Consider the following 18,928-nt stretch of genomic DNA (forward strand, 5'->3'; position numbering starts at 1 on the left):
AATCGTGCGATGAAGTGATGACAGCGCGATTACTATACTGATGAGGACATGGACACAGATGTTCCTAGAAGCATGGCATGTGGCAATTGGGAGATCATGGTGGTGTTGGGCCAGGTTCATGCCATGGAACGCCGATTCTGGGCCCGGGAAACAAGCACAGACTGGTATGGGATGATTCCCAGTGGCTGTGAAATTTTCGTATGCGTAGGGCCACTCTCATGGAACTTTGTGACTTGCTGTCCCCTGCCCTGAAGCGCAAAGACACCAAAATGAGAGCAGCCCTCACAGCTGAGGAGCGAGTGGCCATAGCCCTGCGGAAGCTTGCAACAACCGACAGCTACCCGTCAGTTGGGAATCAGTTTGGAGTGGGGAAATCTACTGTGGGGGCTGCTGTGATCCAAGTAGTTAACACAATCATGGACCAGCTGCTATCAAGGGTAGTGACTCTGGGAAACGTGCAGGTCATAGTGGATGGCTTTGCTGCAATGGGTCCCCTAACTGTGGTGAGGCGATAGATGGAACGCATATCCCTATCCTGGGACCGGACCAACTTGGCAGCCAGTATGTAAACTGCAAGGGGTACTTCTCAATGGTGCTGCAAGCACTGATGGATCACAAGGGACGTTTCACCAACATCAGCGTGGGATGGCCAGGAAAGGTGCATGACGCTCACATCTTCAGGAACTCTGGTCTGTTTGAACAGCTGCAGGAAGGGAATTACTTCCCAGACCAGAAAATAACCATTGGGGATGTTGAAATGCCTATAGTTATCCTCAGGGACCCAGCCTACCCCTTAATGCCATGGCTCATGAAGCCGTACACAGGCAGCCTGGACAGTAGTAAGGAGCAGTTCAACTATAGGCTGAGCAAGTGCAGAATGTGCGTTTGGACGTTTGAAAGCGCGCTGGTGCAGTTTACTGACTCAGTTTAGATCTCAGCACAACCATTATTCCCATTGTAATTGCTGCTTGTTGTGTGCTCCACAATATCTGTGAGAGTAAGGGGGAGACGTTTCTGGCAGGGTGGGAGGTTGAGGCAACTTGCCTGGTGGCCAGTTTTGCACAGCCAGTCAACAGGGCTATTAGAAGAGCGCAGCAGGGCATGCTGCACATCAGAGAAGCTTTGAAAACCAGTTTCATGACTGGCCAGGCTACGGTGTGACAGTTGTGTTTTTTTCTCAAAGTTACCTGCCCCCGAGCTAGACTGGGGAGTGGGAGGGAGTATTAGGTTAGGGGAGTGGAAGAGGAGGGAAGGACAAGTCCAGAAACCAAATCAAAATTTCAGATATGCCAGCTTTCTGCTGCTTGTGCAATCCCCTGGGGTTGACTGTGTGGGTCCCCGTAGCCTTCCCTCCACCCCATGTTCTTGGGCGTCTGGGTGAGGAGGCTATGGAACTTGGGGAGGAGGGAGGGCAGTTATACAGGGGCTGCAGCGGCAGTCTGTGGCCTTGCTGCCTTTCCTGCATTAGATCCACCATACAGCAGAGCATGCCAGTTTGCTCCCCCATGAGTTTGACCATAGCATCCTGCCTGCTCTCATCGCGTGCGTCCCTCCTCTCTTCATATTAATTGTTTGCCTCCACGCTTTCAGCTGGGCCCTATCAGTGTGGGGGGGGACTGCATGAGCTCGGCAAACATGTTGTCCCGAGTTCGTTTTTTCCGCCTTCTAATCTGGACCAGCCTCTGGGACGGAGTAGATAGGGGCCACGTTGAAACATTCGCACCTGCAAGAGGAGAAAAAGGGAAGATAGTATTTTAAAAGATACATTTTAGAGAACAAAGTGGACACTCTTTCTCAGTGAAACAGGCAATTCATAGTACACAACACATGTTCTTTCTGCACACTCTTATACTGAAGTGACTGCCACTTTGGTGTGAGTAAGCCATCACATGCGACCGGGCAACAGAATTCAGCTTGCAGGCAGCCATGGTAAGCCCTAGGGGCACACGGGGTTCTGCTTCTTCCACATTCATTTCAATGCTTTCAAACTGCCAGGCTCTCTGGGATGATCGCTTCACACAACACCCTTCTCCCCCCCCCCCCGGCCATGTGGCTCCGATGAGGCTCTGAGCAGGGATGAGCAAGCCCTTTAAACTAAACACGAACACCCCAGCGCAGCTGGGTTTCCCCCCACCCCACGGCTCCAATCAAGCTCTCACTCACCAGAAGCGTCTTCTCCAGGGTCATGGTCCGGGAGCATGCCTTGGGAGTGAGGGGAGGCTATTGTCTCCAGCGTTAAGAATAGTTCCTGGAGGGGGGAAAACGGATTTCCCACTTGCCACCTGTGCACTGTCCTCCTCCTCCTCCAAAAACTCATCCTCCTCGCTCCGTGCTACTCACCCCTTGCAGGTGTCCACGAACAGTGGTGGAGTAGTGGTGGCGTCACCCCCCATAATTGTATGCAGCTCACGGTAGAAGCAGCATGTATAGGGCTGTAACCCAGAGCGCCTGTTCACCTCCCTGGCTTTTTGGTACTCTTGCCTGAGCTCCTTGATTTTTGTACGACACTGCTCTGTGTCCCTGGAGTAGCCCTGTGTCCCTGGAGTAGCCTCTTTCCGTCATGGCCCTGGAGACTTTAGTGTACGTATTTGCATTCCTTTTTTTGGAACATAGTTCTGCCATAACAGATTTGTCTCCCCAACATGCGATGAGATCTAGTACCTCCCGTTCGGACCATGCTGGAGCTTGTTTGCGAATCTGGGACTGCGTGGTCGCCTGTGCTAGTGGACTCTACACGGTCGCCTGTGCTGGTGGTGACCAAACAGGAAATTCAAAAGTTCCTGGGGCTTTTACTGCCTACCTCGCTAGTGCATCGGAGTTGAGAGTGTTGTCCAGAGCGGTCACAAGGGAGCATTCTGGGATAGCTCCCGGAGGCCAATAACATCGAATTGCGTCCACAGTACCTGTAACCCGGAACTGCGATCTCGATTTTAGCGCTACTCCACGTGCTGAGGTGGAGTACAGAAATCGGATTAAAGAGCCCTTTAAATCAAAAAAAATTGGTTTGCTCGTGTGAACGGAATCAGTTTTATTTTGAAGTAACTCGGCTAATTCTGAAATAACCGCGTACTGTAGACCAGGCCTGGGAATTACAGTGGAAGAGAAGCTGTATATGAGTCAGTGTGCCCTTGTTTCCAAGCAGGCTAATGGCATATTGGGCTGCATTAGTAGGAGCATTGCCAGCAGATCGAGGGAAGTGATTACTCCCCTGTATTCAGCATTGGTGAGGCCACATCTGGAGTACTGCGTCCAGTTTTTGGTCTCCCACTACAGAAAGGATGCAGACAAATTGGAGAGAGTCCAGCGGAAGGCAACGAAAATTATTAGGGGGCTGGGACACATGACTTACGTGGAGAGGCTGAGGGAACTGGGGTTATTTAGTCTGCAGAAGAGAAGAATGAGGGGGGAATTTGATAGCAGCCTTCAACTACCTGAAAGAGGGTTCCAAAGAGGATGGAGCTATGCTGTTCTCAGTGGTGGCAGATGACAGAACAAGGAGCAACGGTCTCAAGTTGCAGTGAGGAAGGTCTCGGTTGGATATTAGGAAACATTATTTCAGTAGGAGGGTGGCAAAGCACGGGAAGGGTTACCTAAGGAGGTGGTGGAATCTCCATCCTTAGAGGTTTTTAAGTCCTGGCTTGACAAAGCCCTGGCTGAGATGATTGAATTGGGGTTGGTCCTGCTTTGAGGAGGGGGTTGGACTAGATGACCTCCTGAGGTCTCTTCCAACCTAATCTATGATCCTAAGGAATCACATTTATGAAAATTTACCCTTTTGAATTTGTTAACTGGTTTATACTTATCAACTGCAGAAATAGCAGTAACTGATAAAAGTTGCCCAATGGCAGCTTTAACGCATGCACACACAGTTTTCTTAAAATTGTGAATTCAAAGACAAATGCACAGAAACATGCTTCTACGTGATGGAACCATCCATTTTGCTTCATATTACGTGCACTCAGTATTTACTCATCTCCCACACAAGGAAGAATGTCCCACTGAAAGCTACAGAATGCAAAGTTTAGATTAGAAAGAGGAAACTGCCACAGTGTCAGAGTTTTCCATTGAAATTGCATAAAAATCATCCTCACTTATGCAAGTCCCTTAAAAAATGGGCTTAACATAAAAGTTATTCACTACGATTACTTTTGTCTCGAAGGCATCTGTAGCTTTGACATGAAATCTGATAGCAATTAACCTGGGAGGTTACTGAAATTTTTAAAAAGAGAATAAATAAGTGGTGCTACTCACTCTACCCCATACTAACTTTAAAAAAAAAAAAAAAGTATTGCAGAAATGTGATAGAACCTTGAATTTATAGCTGCTACGCTGATCTCTTGAAAACAGTCACACAGAGTATTTGGTAAATAGCTACTCATAAAAACTATTGGATAGGATCTACCTTAAGGAAATTCTGCAAAGCTTCCTGTACTGTTGAAGTTGGTGGAGTCCCAAAAAGAGTAGCAGCTACTTTCTTCTCAATCCAAGACAACTGTGCTATCTATAATAAAATCAGAGAAGGAAAATACACTTAAGGCTTATTTTTCAGTTGTGGAGCAAAATATTGCCTTGTATTACTGTATAGTTATACAATTTGGTGTGCAAAGGAACACCCAAAGGAGTCTTTAATAAAATATTTTTGCTTCACTACCCCAAAGAGTATACACACACTGAATATTTGACATAATTTAAAGGGTTTTTTAATAAATCCCTTTTTACTATAAAAATACACTACACACATCATGAGAAATTCAGTGCAAAATACTGGTTAAACCGACATGCAATTATCACTACCCACATCAGTTTTATAATGTCTGAGTTAGAGGGTATAGAGAAATAGATGGTATAGCTTGATAGCCCATCTACTGAACGTTTCTGACCATTAGAGGCAGTTGTTGATATGGTCATTATGTGGGTAGCTAATGCTCTTCTAAGACAAGTTCATTTTTTGTGCAGTGGTGTGACACAGATATCACTAAGTAGGTGCCCAGCTGTCCGCTTGAATTCTCACCAATAGCACACGCCAAGGAGCCTCTAACTTCCCAGGATTACAGGCTGGTGTAAAGGGACCTTCTGGAGTTTTCTTCATTCTGTGTTGCCATTGTCACACTACAGTATATACTGTATGCCATTTCCTTCCCATATATATCTAGGCATACTCCAGCAGTCACATGAAAGGATTCTTGAGAGTGAGTGTGTTACTGCCATAATATTTTTAGTTCCACCACCTAACCCAATGAACCAGAGACTCCAAATCCCTAATCAAAGCAGGAACAGCAAAGAGATGACAATACAGCAGTGGTTCTTGAACTTTTGTACTGGTGACCCCTTTCACATAGCAAGTCTCTGAGTGCAACCCCCCCTTATCTATTAAACACTTTTAAATATATTTAACACCATTATAAACGGTGGAGGCAAAGCGGGGTTTGGGGTGGAGGCTGACAGCTCACGACTCGCCATGTAATAACCTTGTGACCCCCCCCGAGTTCTCCCCTGGTTTTCTCAAATGGAATGCCACTTCACTGAGTGGAGGAACTATCTGTTTTCCCCCAACTAATGTTTGGAGGAAAACTAGTGCTTCTGGAGAGGAAAAGCAGGATGATTCTCCTGCACATCTGTACTTTAACTGTACACCTGATGCTTACTGAAATTGACTAGGACTCACAAGGCATATGCCCAAGAAGTTAGGCACTATGATTCCTTGGCAACTGCTGGCATGACCTAAATAGAGGGGCCAGAGAGGAGGGGATGCAGCCAAAGAATGAAGAGATGTGAAGAATTCATGTGAGAACCAGGAGCTGGAAAATGTGGTGAGCCAACCCAGTCTCAGCTTAGACAGAGCGTCACATTGTAACCAAAGACTTGGGCCTTTAAAATTCATATCTCTTCTGCTACAGTACTGATGACTGGTGGTGAATGAGAAGGGGATGGAGAGCTTCAGAACCCTCAAACCCTTACTTAGTTGCTCCTCTGCTCTTTGCTGCAGCGGTTACCTATTATCCACCAGATTTTGAAAGCTGATAGCTTTCCATTAAAAAAAAGAATCTATCCAGAACTAACTATCATAACATATGCCTAGCCACTGCCATCCACTACAATTTTTTAATTTTCACGGGATGTGAATTTTTTAATATTTCTTATTATAAACTGTTCTGTAAAATATGCCATTGCAAAGTATTAATTTAGCCAGCATACAACAGTAAAGTGTATACAGACTATTTTCTTGTCTGACCTCAATCATTTTGGCCAAGTTTGAGTAGCACTGCATGGAGACAAAGCAACCTGGCCCAATCTTGCTGGTCTTCTGGCAAAAGCCAGTTCCTGAGGAATGACTTCATCAGTGAGTCTTTCACTTGAAACCACTAAAAATAATATTCTGAAGATAAACAATATTAAGAAGTAACTTTAGCTATGTTCATTATCTTTCTCCCTCCCAATGCCTCTTTCAAAGACCTGGTTTCGAGAGACATACTCTTTGACAAGCTCACTGTTTCCTGTTCATTAAAACTTGTTTCACCCCCACAATGCATAGTGCCAATATTGTGCTGCTAAGCGCAGCCTGTGAGTTAAAACATACAAATGTAAGCTAGTGTGTAGATAAAATGATTCCTCCTCCTCATGCTGCACTTTTCACCTGCTCTTTATTTTCTAAAGCTCATTGCGTGGGACAGGGAAGTTGCAGCAGAGTTTAAAAGAATATATTGCTTTCTTCAGGCCAATCCATTGCTGCAATGATCTTTGCTCTCTTAGAATGGGAGGAAGTTATTACTGATATCTTTAGGTCCATCTGATCCAGGTGCAGTGAACCCATTAGTAGGGTAGGAGAGAAAAAGTAAGGGAGAGAAACTGCTCATATTGAACCTCTCTGGACCACCCAAAATTCTAGAGTTATACACACAGACACACTACATAGATACAATCACTACACACACACTCCCCTAATATGATTCAATAGTGAAGGGACTTCCAAATTTTTCCACGGTGCAATTTATAATTAGCTGCTTTAATTCTGCAACCTGAAATTTAAATACAAGTTCTGTCTGGCAGTTGTCTTGTTTTCTTACTAGATTTAATCAGAATTACTTTACTGGGGTCTGGTTTTGTATTTTGGCTGACTTGGGTGTGCGTTTGCACTGCTCAGACTAAAATAAATAGCTTTGCTCTGCATTTTTTATATTAAAAAGAAACACCAATTTAAAGCAACACAGTTATCTTCATTTTAGAAGTATGCATGGGCAATATTTCAGTTTTTAATAATATTTAGGGTGCACAGGGTTTGGTACTATTATTATGGATAATACATAAGCATCCTACTGGCTTCTACAGAGCTTTAAGCATTCAACTCATTTATACTCATATTCATTTATACTCTAACTGCTTCCCCTATGCAAAGAGAATCCCCACCCATCCTACTGGAGCTGCTCTCCATCCCCTTTGGGTCATGGAAGTGGTGCAAAAATAGAAGGGACAATGTTGGCCCAGAATGTGTATTATTTTTTAAAAGGTGTTTCAGGGCTATAATGATGCCAAGAAAGAATTGTATTGGAGCTGTTGAACTCAAATTTATTCCAGTTTAAAAAAACCCTTTAATTACGATGTTCAGGGTTATCCCAAAGAGTGTGAGATAGCTGCGGAGGTCTGTACAAGAGGGGTTTCAGAAAGACTAGGTGAAATGCGGACCCTCTCAATGTCCGTGGCAAAATTCCCTTGACTTCAGCTGGGCCAGGATTTCACCCACTATCTGATTCCTGGGCTCAGAACCACATGTTCCTCCTGGGAGTGGAGAGCAGAGCAGAATGTGGCTGATATCACAGGAACACAGTAAAGGAAGAACAAGCCTGGCCTCTAATTGACTTTTGAACCTTCCTTAGGTTAGTATTTTTGAAGCTAGCCCATGGCTCTAACTTAATAGCTTGAAGCTACCCTGACAGCATTGCAAAGGGCAAGGGAGGAAGCGTTATGGCCTCATTTCAGAAGAAACATTAGGTTCTTGTCACCGGGATCCTTGAGGGTGCCTGTCCCTTCTACTGGGACAGTGGGTTTACTAGCATCTTACAAATGGGGGAATCCCCTTTGAGATCTCAGGAGAATTTTGATGCTCTCCCTCTTTGAACTTTATACACCTTCTGGCATAATCTGGTGATGCCCCTCTTTTTGTGGGGTCTTTCCATTCAGAGTCCATTATACTTTCTGGAAATCAGATATTGAAAACAAGGCATCATCCCAGAATTTTATTGTTTCCTGATGTCCCTTGGAGGAATAGAATCCATACCACCATCAGGATCAATTTTGAAGGATGAACAATTAGCTTTTGGAGGGTGCCTGTCTTAAAAAAGCCTGCTTTCCGCACTGGAGTCTGTCATACTCCTGGGAGTCTGAAGAAGACGACCGTTCTCCAACATCTGAGGATGAGGGGGGTTTGGTCTTTTCCCTTTCCCGTGCTTCTTTTTGTTTGCCCTGCTTGAAAAAGGTACTTAGAGGAGAGAGCCCAAGGAGTCATCAACTCCCAGATTAACCCTACTAAAGTTGACGGGGGAGAGGTCACCAAGATATCCCACCTACTGCCAAAAGAGGGGAACAATCAGATGACACCTCCAGAAACCATGGAGGGGGAAGGGGACTGGCAGCTGAGTCTTTCTGTTGCTGCCAGGGAGGAAAGAAAGCTACCCAAAGGCTGCTGCCAGAGGCAGTGGCTGCCAAAAATCTCATACAAAATCCTGCTATTGGAGGATGGGGAGCAGACTTCAATTCTCTACTGGAGATTTTAAGGCTACATGAGAAGTTCCTAGCAGCCTCCCTTTCTCACAGGATCCAGCAGTACCAGAACTTATTGCTATCAGCTAATTAACAAAATGCAAATTGTGTCCATTCAAAGTCTTTTTCAAATACCAGGAATCTGCTGCCAAGGACACAAACCCATTCAATCTGAAAATTCAGCCTGGAAGAGACTTGCATCCCTAAAGAATTCCCTCCCTCAGTGCTTCCTTGGTAATAGCTAACTAAAACACACAAAACAATTGTTCTCAATAAAACCTTCCAATCCATCCAATTTTAGCAAAAATATTACTGTCACCTACTTAAATATCATGAGAGGTTCTTTTTGTTTTTAAGTATATTAAGTATATTAAGATGGAATTGAATTAAGTAATTGTATAATGTCTCAGGACTTTTGGCAGAAATTAAGTAACTGGACAGCAGCCTTGTTGTAAACTATCAGCTTCCAATGCAAATACTTTCATGTTTGCCGTGTAAGAGTTGAGAAATGCCATAATAGTCTGCATATGTACCTACCCATTTATCCAGCACAAACTCCTTAGGCTTTTCACTTACCAGTGAATGAGAGGAAGAGAATTACAAAGAATATGGTATAAGTAATTGGGTCAAATTGATTCCTTGTGTAACATCACTGAAATCATTTGAGTTACACCAACGGTGAGTCTGGCAATTGTGAGTAATCTGCAAAAAGAAAACTCAAGAGAGTCGACTTTTAACATTTAAGTGGCCTTTATTAGAGGCCTTGGTACAGCTTCACTGGTATGTTTTGGCTGTTCTGCATCACTCCTGTGATACAAAGCAGCCATAACTCCATCTCAGTCAGATACTTAGGTCAGGATTACAGCTCCTTTACATTAACTGGAGCAATGAAAAACTTTATTATAAAAAAGCCATGTATTTGTTTGTATAACTTTCAAGAAAATTTAACAAAGCTACAGTACTAAGATGGGATGTCTGCTCCATCTGGGGCCTGAAAGAGCTAATGTGGGCTGGGAAGGCCAGTTATGTTCTTGGATGCACCGGGAGGAAGAGCCAGATTTAATGAAACATGAGTGCCAGCTGGGAAGGAGCTGTGTGGTTACTAAAAGTCAGGAAGTTAAAAGCAGAAAGGGGGCTGCAGGGAGAATCTATAATCAGTCTCTGAAAATAGAGAGGTGGGGAGGAGGAAGCCCTGGGATCCTAGCCAGACTAGGAGAAGGCTGGGAAGAAAAGTCGGGAGCAGGAGAAGGGAACACTCCTGGATTGTAGGCCAAAGAGAAGGGCAGGACTGGGTGAGGACTTTGAAAAGGGAGGTAAGCCTAAAACAGGGGCCAGGCTAGGAAAGTTGTGCTATAGAAGTACCACCAGACTAAAGGGGGAAAAAAAAAAAAAAAAAAAACAATAGAGGGGCTTGCAGAAAGGAGCTTGTACCTAACACCTAACCACCCATGCTTCCTCTCCAAATCTTAGTTACCATTGATATGTGTAAATAATAAAACAAAATGCAAAACAAGGGGCTTTGAATAGCAGTATGTGGTATAGTTAACACATGGGAGAACGATGGGTAACAAGGACAGTCTGTATTAATAACCAGGCACGTAGAAATGATTTCATGACAAGTACATAGCAATGCTTTGTTTACAGTTTCAAAGTTTCCACTTCAATAAACGTGTCATTTCTCTCAGATTTCAGTTACACTATTCCATTGTAAACACATTATCATTTTTCAGCACATTCAAGTCAACTGTTAGGCATAGAAAACAACTTACTGAATAGCACCATCTTCCATTTAGGTAATATAAAAAGGGATCTTGAGGCTTAAGTTCAATTGCTTTATCTAGATGCTCCTGTCAGAAATAAGTTCAAAAGAAAGAAAATGGGATATTCATTTCTGGTTGGGAGTTGCCTTCAAACTTTAAAACTGCATTGCAAAATCAGTGCAAATTTATTTAAATTCTCTTTTGTGACTGCTTTTGCTACAGTTCAAATGATCTGTAAATATTTTACCCGGCAATACCCTTGCTTACAGAAGAAAACCACAAACACAATTATTTAACAACTCTGCACATAACGTACCATAACATTGCATTTAGAATATGACCTAACAACTCTGAAGTTCAAACAAACAGCTGAAAGAGCTTTAAAAACAAACAAACAAGAGACTGACGTACTCCAAACCTACTAAACTTTGGTTTTATCCCTATCGGGTATTAGAAAAGTATAATGCATCAACCCCATGCGAACACTCCTATTTTGCTTCCTAGATAACGTATGCTTGAACTAATGATCAACCACTGAAGTGTAACCTTCTCTGGTGTGGAACATGGCACCACATAACCTTTTGTATTTAGAAGCAGGACCTGGTTTTCTGAGAGGTAGATAGTGTGAAAATACATCCACGGCAGGTAGTCAGAAACCTAGAATTAATTGGACATAGGACAGGAATTGAACCACAGACCTAACTTTTCAATTGAAATGTGACTTGAAGTACAGCTCCTGTGCCCGCACCCCGCAGTTCTGGAGATAAAATGGGTCTGAATTAAACAATACAAAGGATAATAAAAATCAAATGAGATGTTTTCTTCCAAACCCACCTTTCCCCTCCTCCCTCCATTTTCAGGTCTCATTTTTGAGGCAAATTATTTCTGCATAATCAGTATTTCAAGAATAAAGAATAAGGAGTTTTTTCCAACCCTGATTTATCATTTTTTCCAACCCTCTCAACAGAACTCAATTGTCAGATACTTTAGGTTTCACTTTTCCTACATCTCTATTTTTTTTTAACTAAGCCAATCACTAAAATAGTGGTATTATAACTTCTCATCTGAACCACTCAAATGATCGTATTCTTGCAGATCTGAGAGCTCCCTATTTCATTTTTTTTTTGGCAAACTATTCACATATATACTACTCTTCCAATCTATTTTTCTCTGTAATTCCCATGTTTCTATACTATTCATGTGATTTCAGAAGTTACCTCTGAAGAGGAGAATCTTACTGAAAATTGTACAGTTAACATTTGAGACGCTTCTTAAACTCACTCCTTTTATAACTGCAAAAATTGCTTCTTAAATATATGACCTCTTGTCATTATATCTGGCTCATGATCGATCCATTTTCCTCCGTTCTTGCCCTTTGCTGTGTGTCCAGATATTCTAGGCTTCACTCACTTGGTACTGTTAGGGTGGAATGCTCTTTAAGATGAGATGTATACTATATTGATAGTATACAATATGCTTTTTCACATCCCGACTTAAATTACACCTTACAATTTAGACAATTGCTAACAATTTTACTTAATTATGGAAGCATTTTCATTGATATAAACTGCCTTATTTGGCATAGGTGTTTATTAGTTGTGCTTTTTTTTTTCCCCTTTTCTTTTTGTTATTTACTGTGTAATGTAAAATGCCCTGATACCGCTGAATAGTGCTATATAAGAGACAATTCTGCTACCCTTGCTCTTGTTGAATAGCAACACAAGTTTATCAGCCTTCTATTTCTGGGTCTCATTCATTCATTGGGACTACTTGTGCAGCAAGGCGGTATGCAACATGGATCGTATAGGTGCGTGTGGGCCTCAATAAATAACATGTACAATACAACAGCAGACGGCAAAACCTCTCCTTAGACACCTTTAAGTTACAACTAAAATTTTAAGCTTTCTGTGGCAGAGACTTAGTTCCTTCTTTTTGTTTTATAAAGTGTGATGCACATCCATGGTGCCATGTAATAGATAAAAATTAAACATCAGACGAAACCTTAAAAACTGGAGCTACAGAGAAAACAACACAAAGACACTGGGCACTGGTTGGTGTAGCTAATAGAAGCAGGGATGCTAGCCATGGCATTCTCTTGCCAGTATCCTAGGGGCCAGGATTTCAAGAAGCAGGCTGAGGGTCTCTGGGGGGGTGTAATCTGCTGCTGTAGAGGAGATGCTGGAAAGAGGTTGAAATACAGGCTTGGGGGAGCAGAGATGAGTCAGGAGAAAAAGGCAGATTTATGAGTCACCCATGTAAAGATGATAATTGAAGCCATGTGTGTGTATGAGAATCCCTGGGAAAGATGTAAAGCTAGAAAAGGAGGATATGGACAAAGCCCCCGGCAAGACCTTCCCCCATGTTATAATGCTAAGTGACATGGCCCAAATTTCTGAATGTGAAATATACATGTATCTGCAAATGGAAAACATTAAACAAAATTATCACTTCCCCAGGGTGACATGAAGCAACACCAATCACTGTAGGAAACTGCTGCATTTAGTGTTAAACTTGTTTCAATTTTCTATTTTTTTTTCTTTAATTACAACAGCAGAATCACTTTTCCCCACTTTACTTAGGTCAAGGAATAAAGCAAAAAAAATCTTGGCATTGACATATGAAGTCATATTTAAATCTTTGTAGTTTGAAAGCTAATGGACAATATGTGGTAGGAGCACATACAAATAATTTCTTAACCATAACACTGGCATTGCAACATACCCTGAGGCTAAGTTAGTTTGCTGGAAAAACCTCTCTTTTATACTATCGGGGAAAGTAAATTAAGAAGAGTTGCTAATGAAACTACCAAAAAACATACCTTAAAGAGACAGCCATTCTTGATTTTGTTTTGTATACTGTCAAACTCAGACATATAGCCACACATAATTGCAAACCTGGAGTGGGGAAGAAAGGGGGAAACAAAGCAGCAAAAATAAAGTTCACACATTTATGATCATTTTAGTCAAACCCCTTTAAACCAAATTATAAAATATTTCCATAATTACTTCAGTAAATCTTCAGGAATAGTCTAGCAATGTATGGCTGGCCCAAAATTTAATGTGAGTTGTGCATATTTGGAAAATAGAAAAACATGATAAACTGGCAGCAAAAAAGTTGCCAGACACTGAGAAAGTATAACTGATATAGTCCATCAATGGGGTTTGAACCAGGGACCCTCCTTCAGAACTGAAAGTATGAGTTGCCACTACTTAAGTTAAAGGACTAAGGATAACATTTTTAAAAGTACCAAGTGACTCAGGCACCAAAGTGCCAATTACAAAAGTGACCTAGGCACTTAGGAGCCTAAATCCATTGACTTTCTCCTGAGTGCCTAGATCACTTCCCCCCCACCCTCCCAATTGGAATTAGGCACTTCTGAACATTTTTACCCTTTATTATAGCTGACAGCTAGAACCCAAACTAATTAACCTTATGTGGACCAGCCATGAGAGGTGGAGAAAGATCCACACTCTCTTAATATGGATTACATAAGCAACACACATATATCCTGGCGTACAGAGAAGGGTGAAAGTTGCCACAGATGAGGTTGTCGAGCTTGAAAAAGGAGCCCAGCTCGCTATACATAGAAAACAGCATTATCATATCCTGTCTTTCAGAACCTGGAGCCAGCAGTGAATCTGCTGGAGCAAATCATTTCACCTCAATGGTGGAGCAATCAGTACACACAGTACCACAACTAAGCAGCACCAAGTAGATTAGCTGAACACTATGTTGTGTCAGTGATATGTCAAGAATGCCAGTGGGGGTGACAAGACAGGCCCCGGACAGCGCCCAGGAAGGAAACCCACGATGTCCACAAGCAAAGACAAATACTCACCTAATAGATAGCATGGAAATACTGAGCTTGTGATAATACCAAGGTGTGTTCAGGGGCATGGACTTAGGGCAAGGTGGGCAGCCAGCATGAGTTGCAATTATTTTAACTGCACGAATTGACCATGAGATATTAACACCACCCCCATCTGCAAACACGTATCCTCACATCAAGCTGCTACTGATAATATACCTGAGAGGCGAAAAAGGCCAGCAGGACCACACACATTTGATAGGAATGTAACTGCAGCAATTGGCAGCTATGCCTGAAAGAGTACAAGATTGGCTCTCAAATCACATGGTTGCATCATTCATGTATTTATAGGCTAGCAAGGTTCACAGAAATCGTTTATTAATTATTACAAGAATGCAATGATTGTCACATCAGTTACATGGTGCAGGAAAGGTTTGATAGGGATGTTAGAAACATGAGCGAAAGCAAAGGATAAAACTGATAGTTCATGGCATGCAGAGCTCACAGAAGATCTTGTATGTACATCTTCTGTATAAATAACTTTTGCAGATTCTGTTTGTCTGTCATATGCAGGAAAGCACACAGAAGTAGAAGATGCAGCTACACAGAGACTAGTCTATGACATTGTATTTGAGAAACTGTATGTGATCATGTAATTAAAGACTGTACCAGGCTGCATATTCATGAAGGAAGGTCCGTCAATGGCTATTAGCCAGGACAGTCAGGGATGCAACACCATGCTCTGAGTGTCCCTAGCCTCTGTATGCCAGAAACTGTGAGTGGATGACAAGAGATGGATCACTCAATGATTGCCTGTTCTGTTCATTCCCTCTGAAGCACCTGGCATGGGCCACTGTCAGAAGACACGATACTGGGCTAGATGGACCACTGGTCTGACCCAGTATGGCCGTTCTTATGTACAAGGGAGAAGAGTGTTAAGAGTGTGCACAATCTTAACTCCCATTTCTTGACTTGTGAATGCTACCTTAACTTTCTCTTGAGGTAGATTCTGTTATGGAAATGTATATAAATAGATTACACTGTACTCAATGATGTAGCACTGGCTATAACCAGAGTATTCTCAGCTAAAGGTGGGGCTCTTTGATGTGCTTACACTCACGAGTGAACAATCAGAATATAAACAGACACTTCAAATCTTATGTATTTTATTTATGGCTTTTTCTGCTGTAACTGAGTTAAGCAATGTTTTCACTCTTTGCTGCTGCCTAGCTTTTTAGAAGTTTTTCAAATATCTTAGTCACTTTTCAGAATGTCTCATCTCCCTTTTACCCATTCCTCCATGTTCATTAGTTGTTCTGGCGTTTCTAATATTCTTTGTCCAGTTATTTTTTAAAATTTCCTAAAATGTGTGTTCTGTTACAGCAAACCACACAATGCTGCTCTTTCCATGATTCCAAGCCTAGTCACCTACTGACTTCTATCACATTCCTCCCCTCTCAGTGCATCTTAGGACCTGTTACCTTAATTATTTAAAAATAATAATAATTTCACAGAGAAAATTCACACCTATTTTTTTTAAAAAAAAACCACCCTATTATATCTTGGTTTTTTTCTCCTCCCTGTTTCTATATGAGCCCATGATCAATTGTTGGAGGCAAGCAGCATTTTAACAGGGCAGCCATGAGGTCCCAGTTGAGCTATTTGTTTAGGCCCCAATTCTGGAATGTTTATCTTTTATATACATCGATTTCTATGGGATGACTCACGGGCATAAAGTTAAGCATGTACATTAAGTGCTTGGAGGATCAAGGCCTTCATTCCAAACTGTCTATAATTACAAGACTTTTCAAATTATGATAAAATTACTAGGTATGGAGACATTAGCATTTCAAAAGGAAATTTAGGGCCCCTCAAAAACAGTTACAATTGGGGAAAATATGCTGTTTTAGAAATAATTTTAAATGGACTCCCTCTCTAGGTTTGTATTATCTGAACAATATTCTCATCTTCTTGAAACTCCAGGAGCTTATGCATGCTTACTGATGTGCACATATTACTTCAATTATAATGGAATCATGCATGCATATAGAGAGGAAAACAGACCCCCCTAGGCCTGATTTTAATTTGCCCTAAGGCCACTTTACACCACTGTATAGAAGTATTAAAGCAGCATAAACTCATAAATATGGTTTCTTAAATCTTGTAGAGTTCGGCTAAGACATTTAAGATTTCACAATGCATTATTAAATCAAAATAAAGAGTAATCTAAAAGAGAAAAAATAAGCTGAAGTATCGAGTTAAAGTGAGAATTATGCAAAAAACTTAGCAAGTAAATGACAGTAATAGAAGAACAGTCTATGTTAGTATTCATTTATTTTAAGCATTATTAAATCTCAGCTTTATTGGCTTCTTTACAAAATTTAACAGTTCGAACTACTAGTGAATCCTTTTTAAATGTATATACTGTAATTGTTGACACAAGTACTAAAATATCATTTTACTGCTTATAAATAAATCCAATGCTTTTACTATAAAAATCAATGATAAAAGTAATCATGTTATGAACTGTTGATTTCTGATACTGCCAATGTTTCCTGGTAGGGCATTAAAGTGGGCATAACAACAGTTGTTGAATTCATGTGACTCTCAGACAGATTGTCAAACATTGTTGAGCAAGATGTACACTGAGCAGAATCTGGCTAATCACGCTGGTACGGAGTCAACTTAAACAGCATGATTTCGTATGGGAAAGAGCTGGTGAGGAGGAACGAAACTAGGAAGGTCAAGAAAGTTCAGGTATTTAGAGAGAGGGGAAAGGTACTAAAAATGTTATTTGGCATAAATTACTCAAATCTAGGCAACATGTCTCCTACCCCCTTTACTCATTAGGTGCTAATCAGATAAACTCAGCATACCATAGCTAAACGGATTGCTGCTCGAAAAGAAAACAATGAAAAGCGAACAAGTTAATCCCGCATCTTGCAGTATTTTCCTGTCTGTGCGTGACAAGGGAAAAAGGGCCCTAGCTTAAACCAGTTCAGAGCAGTACTTTTATTTATAGCGATTATCTCTAATATGAAGAGATCCCAACAAAATACACACAAAATGAAAAACAAACAAGCTAAAACATCAATTTTAAATACATTCCCTTTTCTAAAAATAAGGAAATCTCTCACATACTTGCTTCATTGTTCTACTTTACACTTTTCTATCTGAACAGTAATGCTGGCAACTTGTGTGTACAAATTACTTAATTATGTAGTGTTAAAATTGCAAAGCACGTTGGACAATCATTTGTGGATAGTGGTTGGTTAAAGACAGAATTCATAACTTTTCAGATTTCCAGGTGTGGATGCATTTGAGTACAAAAAAAAAAAAAGAGGGTGGGGAAGGTGAAATTTTATCCTTATTTGTAAATTGATAATCTGTTAAATGGATTAACCAATCTGGACACCTGTGGCTAGTTACAGGAGCACCTTAACACTAAACCAGAGCATGGGACTAACAAAACATGTGCTAATCATTGTCCTGCCCAACATTTTGGATGTTACTTTAAGACAAATAATACTTTCACACCTGGTAAAATGTTTCACTAGAGAAAATAAATCAAGGGGAATTAAACAATCAACAGTGAGATGAAAGAGTCTTCGCTGCATAAAGATCCCTGTACGGACTTCTGGCATATTTATTAGCAAAGCTAGCAAAAGAAATAAAACTGGAACATTGCTTTTATTACACATATTGAAATATTAACAACCTCCTTTTATCCAAATTCATCATTTATCTGCATGTTCAGGGTTCAGAGCTGCGCACTGCTAGGGAACTTCCCTCTTAAGAGTACACCACTCCACAGTCACTTGCCCCATCTAGTGGTTCAATTAGGAACCAGCAGACACCTTTAAAGCGGGGAGTATTTAGTAATTCTTGGTATGACAATGTAATTCCACTACGGTATTATAAAATTTGTGAAAAATAAAATGTTCAAATACTGTATAAAAAGAATAAAACTTTATAACATCTAGGTCTGGAAAAATAAAGAGCAAATCTTTAAAGACTAGGGACCTACAACAGTGACACCACGACTGAGTTAATGTTAGGTTTCAGAGTAGCAGCTGTGTTAGTCTGTATTTGCAAAAAGAAAAGGAGCACTTGGTGGCACCTTAGAGACTAACAAATTTATTTGAGCAAAAGCTTTCATGAGCTACAGCTCACTTCATCGGATGCATTCAGTCATCTGATGCATCCCATGAAGTGAGCTGTAACTCACGAAAGCTTTTGCTCAAATAAATTTGTTAGTCTCTAAGGTGCCACAAGTACTCCTTTTCTTTTTGAGTTAATGTTGGTACTTAACTAATATCAAATACCCATACATTCAAACATGCTCATTAAACAAACATAATGGATACAGTTATAATTACTTTTGTATGAGCAAACATTGTTTGTTAAAGTTAAATCAAATTATGAACTTGGAAATATGCTTTAGTACAATCACTGTATGAGAGACACTGAAAAAAAGCATAAACAGAAACAGACAAACCAAGAAAAATGGAAATGAAGGTAAAATGTCTAGATTTCTGGAAGAAAAAAAACTTACTGAAAAACAAGAATTATTCTCCTGCAGTTAACGTTTTTGGTTTTTTGTTTG

The 18,928-nt window shown here is 41.0% G+C and overlaps 1 protein-coding gene across 1 annotated transcript in view; it reads right to left on the reverse strand.

Annotated features, from left to right (window-relative positions):
* RMDN2 (regulator of microtubule dynamics 2) overlaps positions 1–18,928 on the reverse strand; it is a 77,482-nt gene that overhangs the window by 29,945 nt on the left and 28,609 nt on the right. Inside the window, exons 6-8 of the mRNA XM_077811893.1 lie at positions 13,333–13,408; positions 10,520–10,601; positions 4,403–4,497 (exon numbers count right to left, since the gene is read on the reverse strand). Of these exons, the coding sequence (XP_077668019.1) occupies positions 4,403–4,497; positions 10,520–10,601; positions 13,333–13,408 (253 nt within the window). The remainder of the gene's footprint in view (positions 1–4,402; positions 4,498–10,519; positions 10,602–13,332; positions 13,409–18,928) is intronic.

The sequence above is a fragment of the Eretmochelys imbricata genome, chromosome 3, assembly GCF_965152235.1.
Source record: "Eretmochelys imbricata isolate rEreImb1 chromosome 3, rEreImb1.hap1, whole genome shotgun sequence".
Taxonomy (NCBI): Eukaryota; Metazoa; Chordata; order Testudines; family Cheloniidae; genus Eretmochelys; species Eretmochelys imbricata.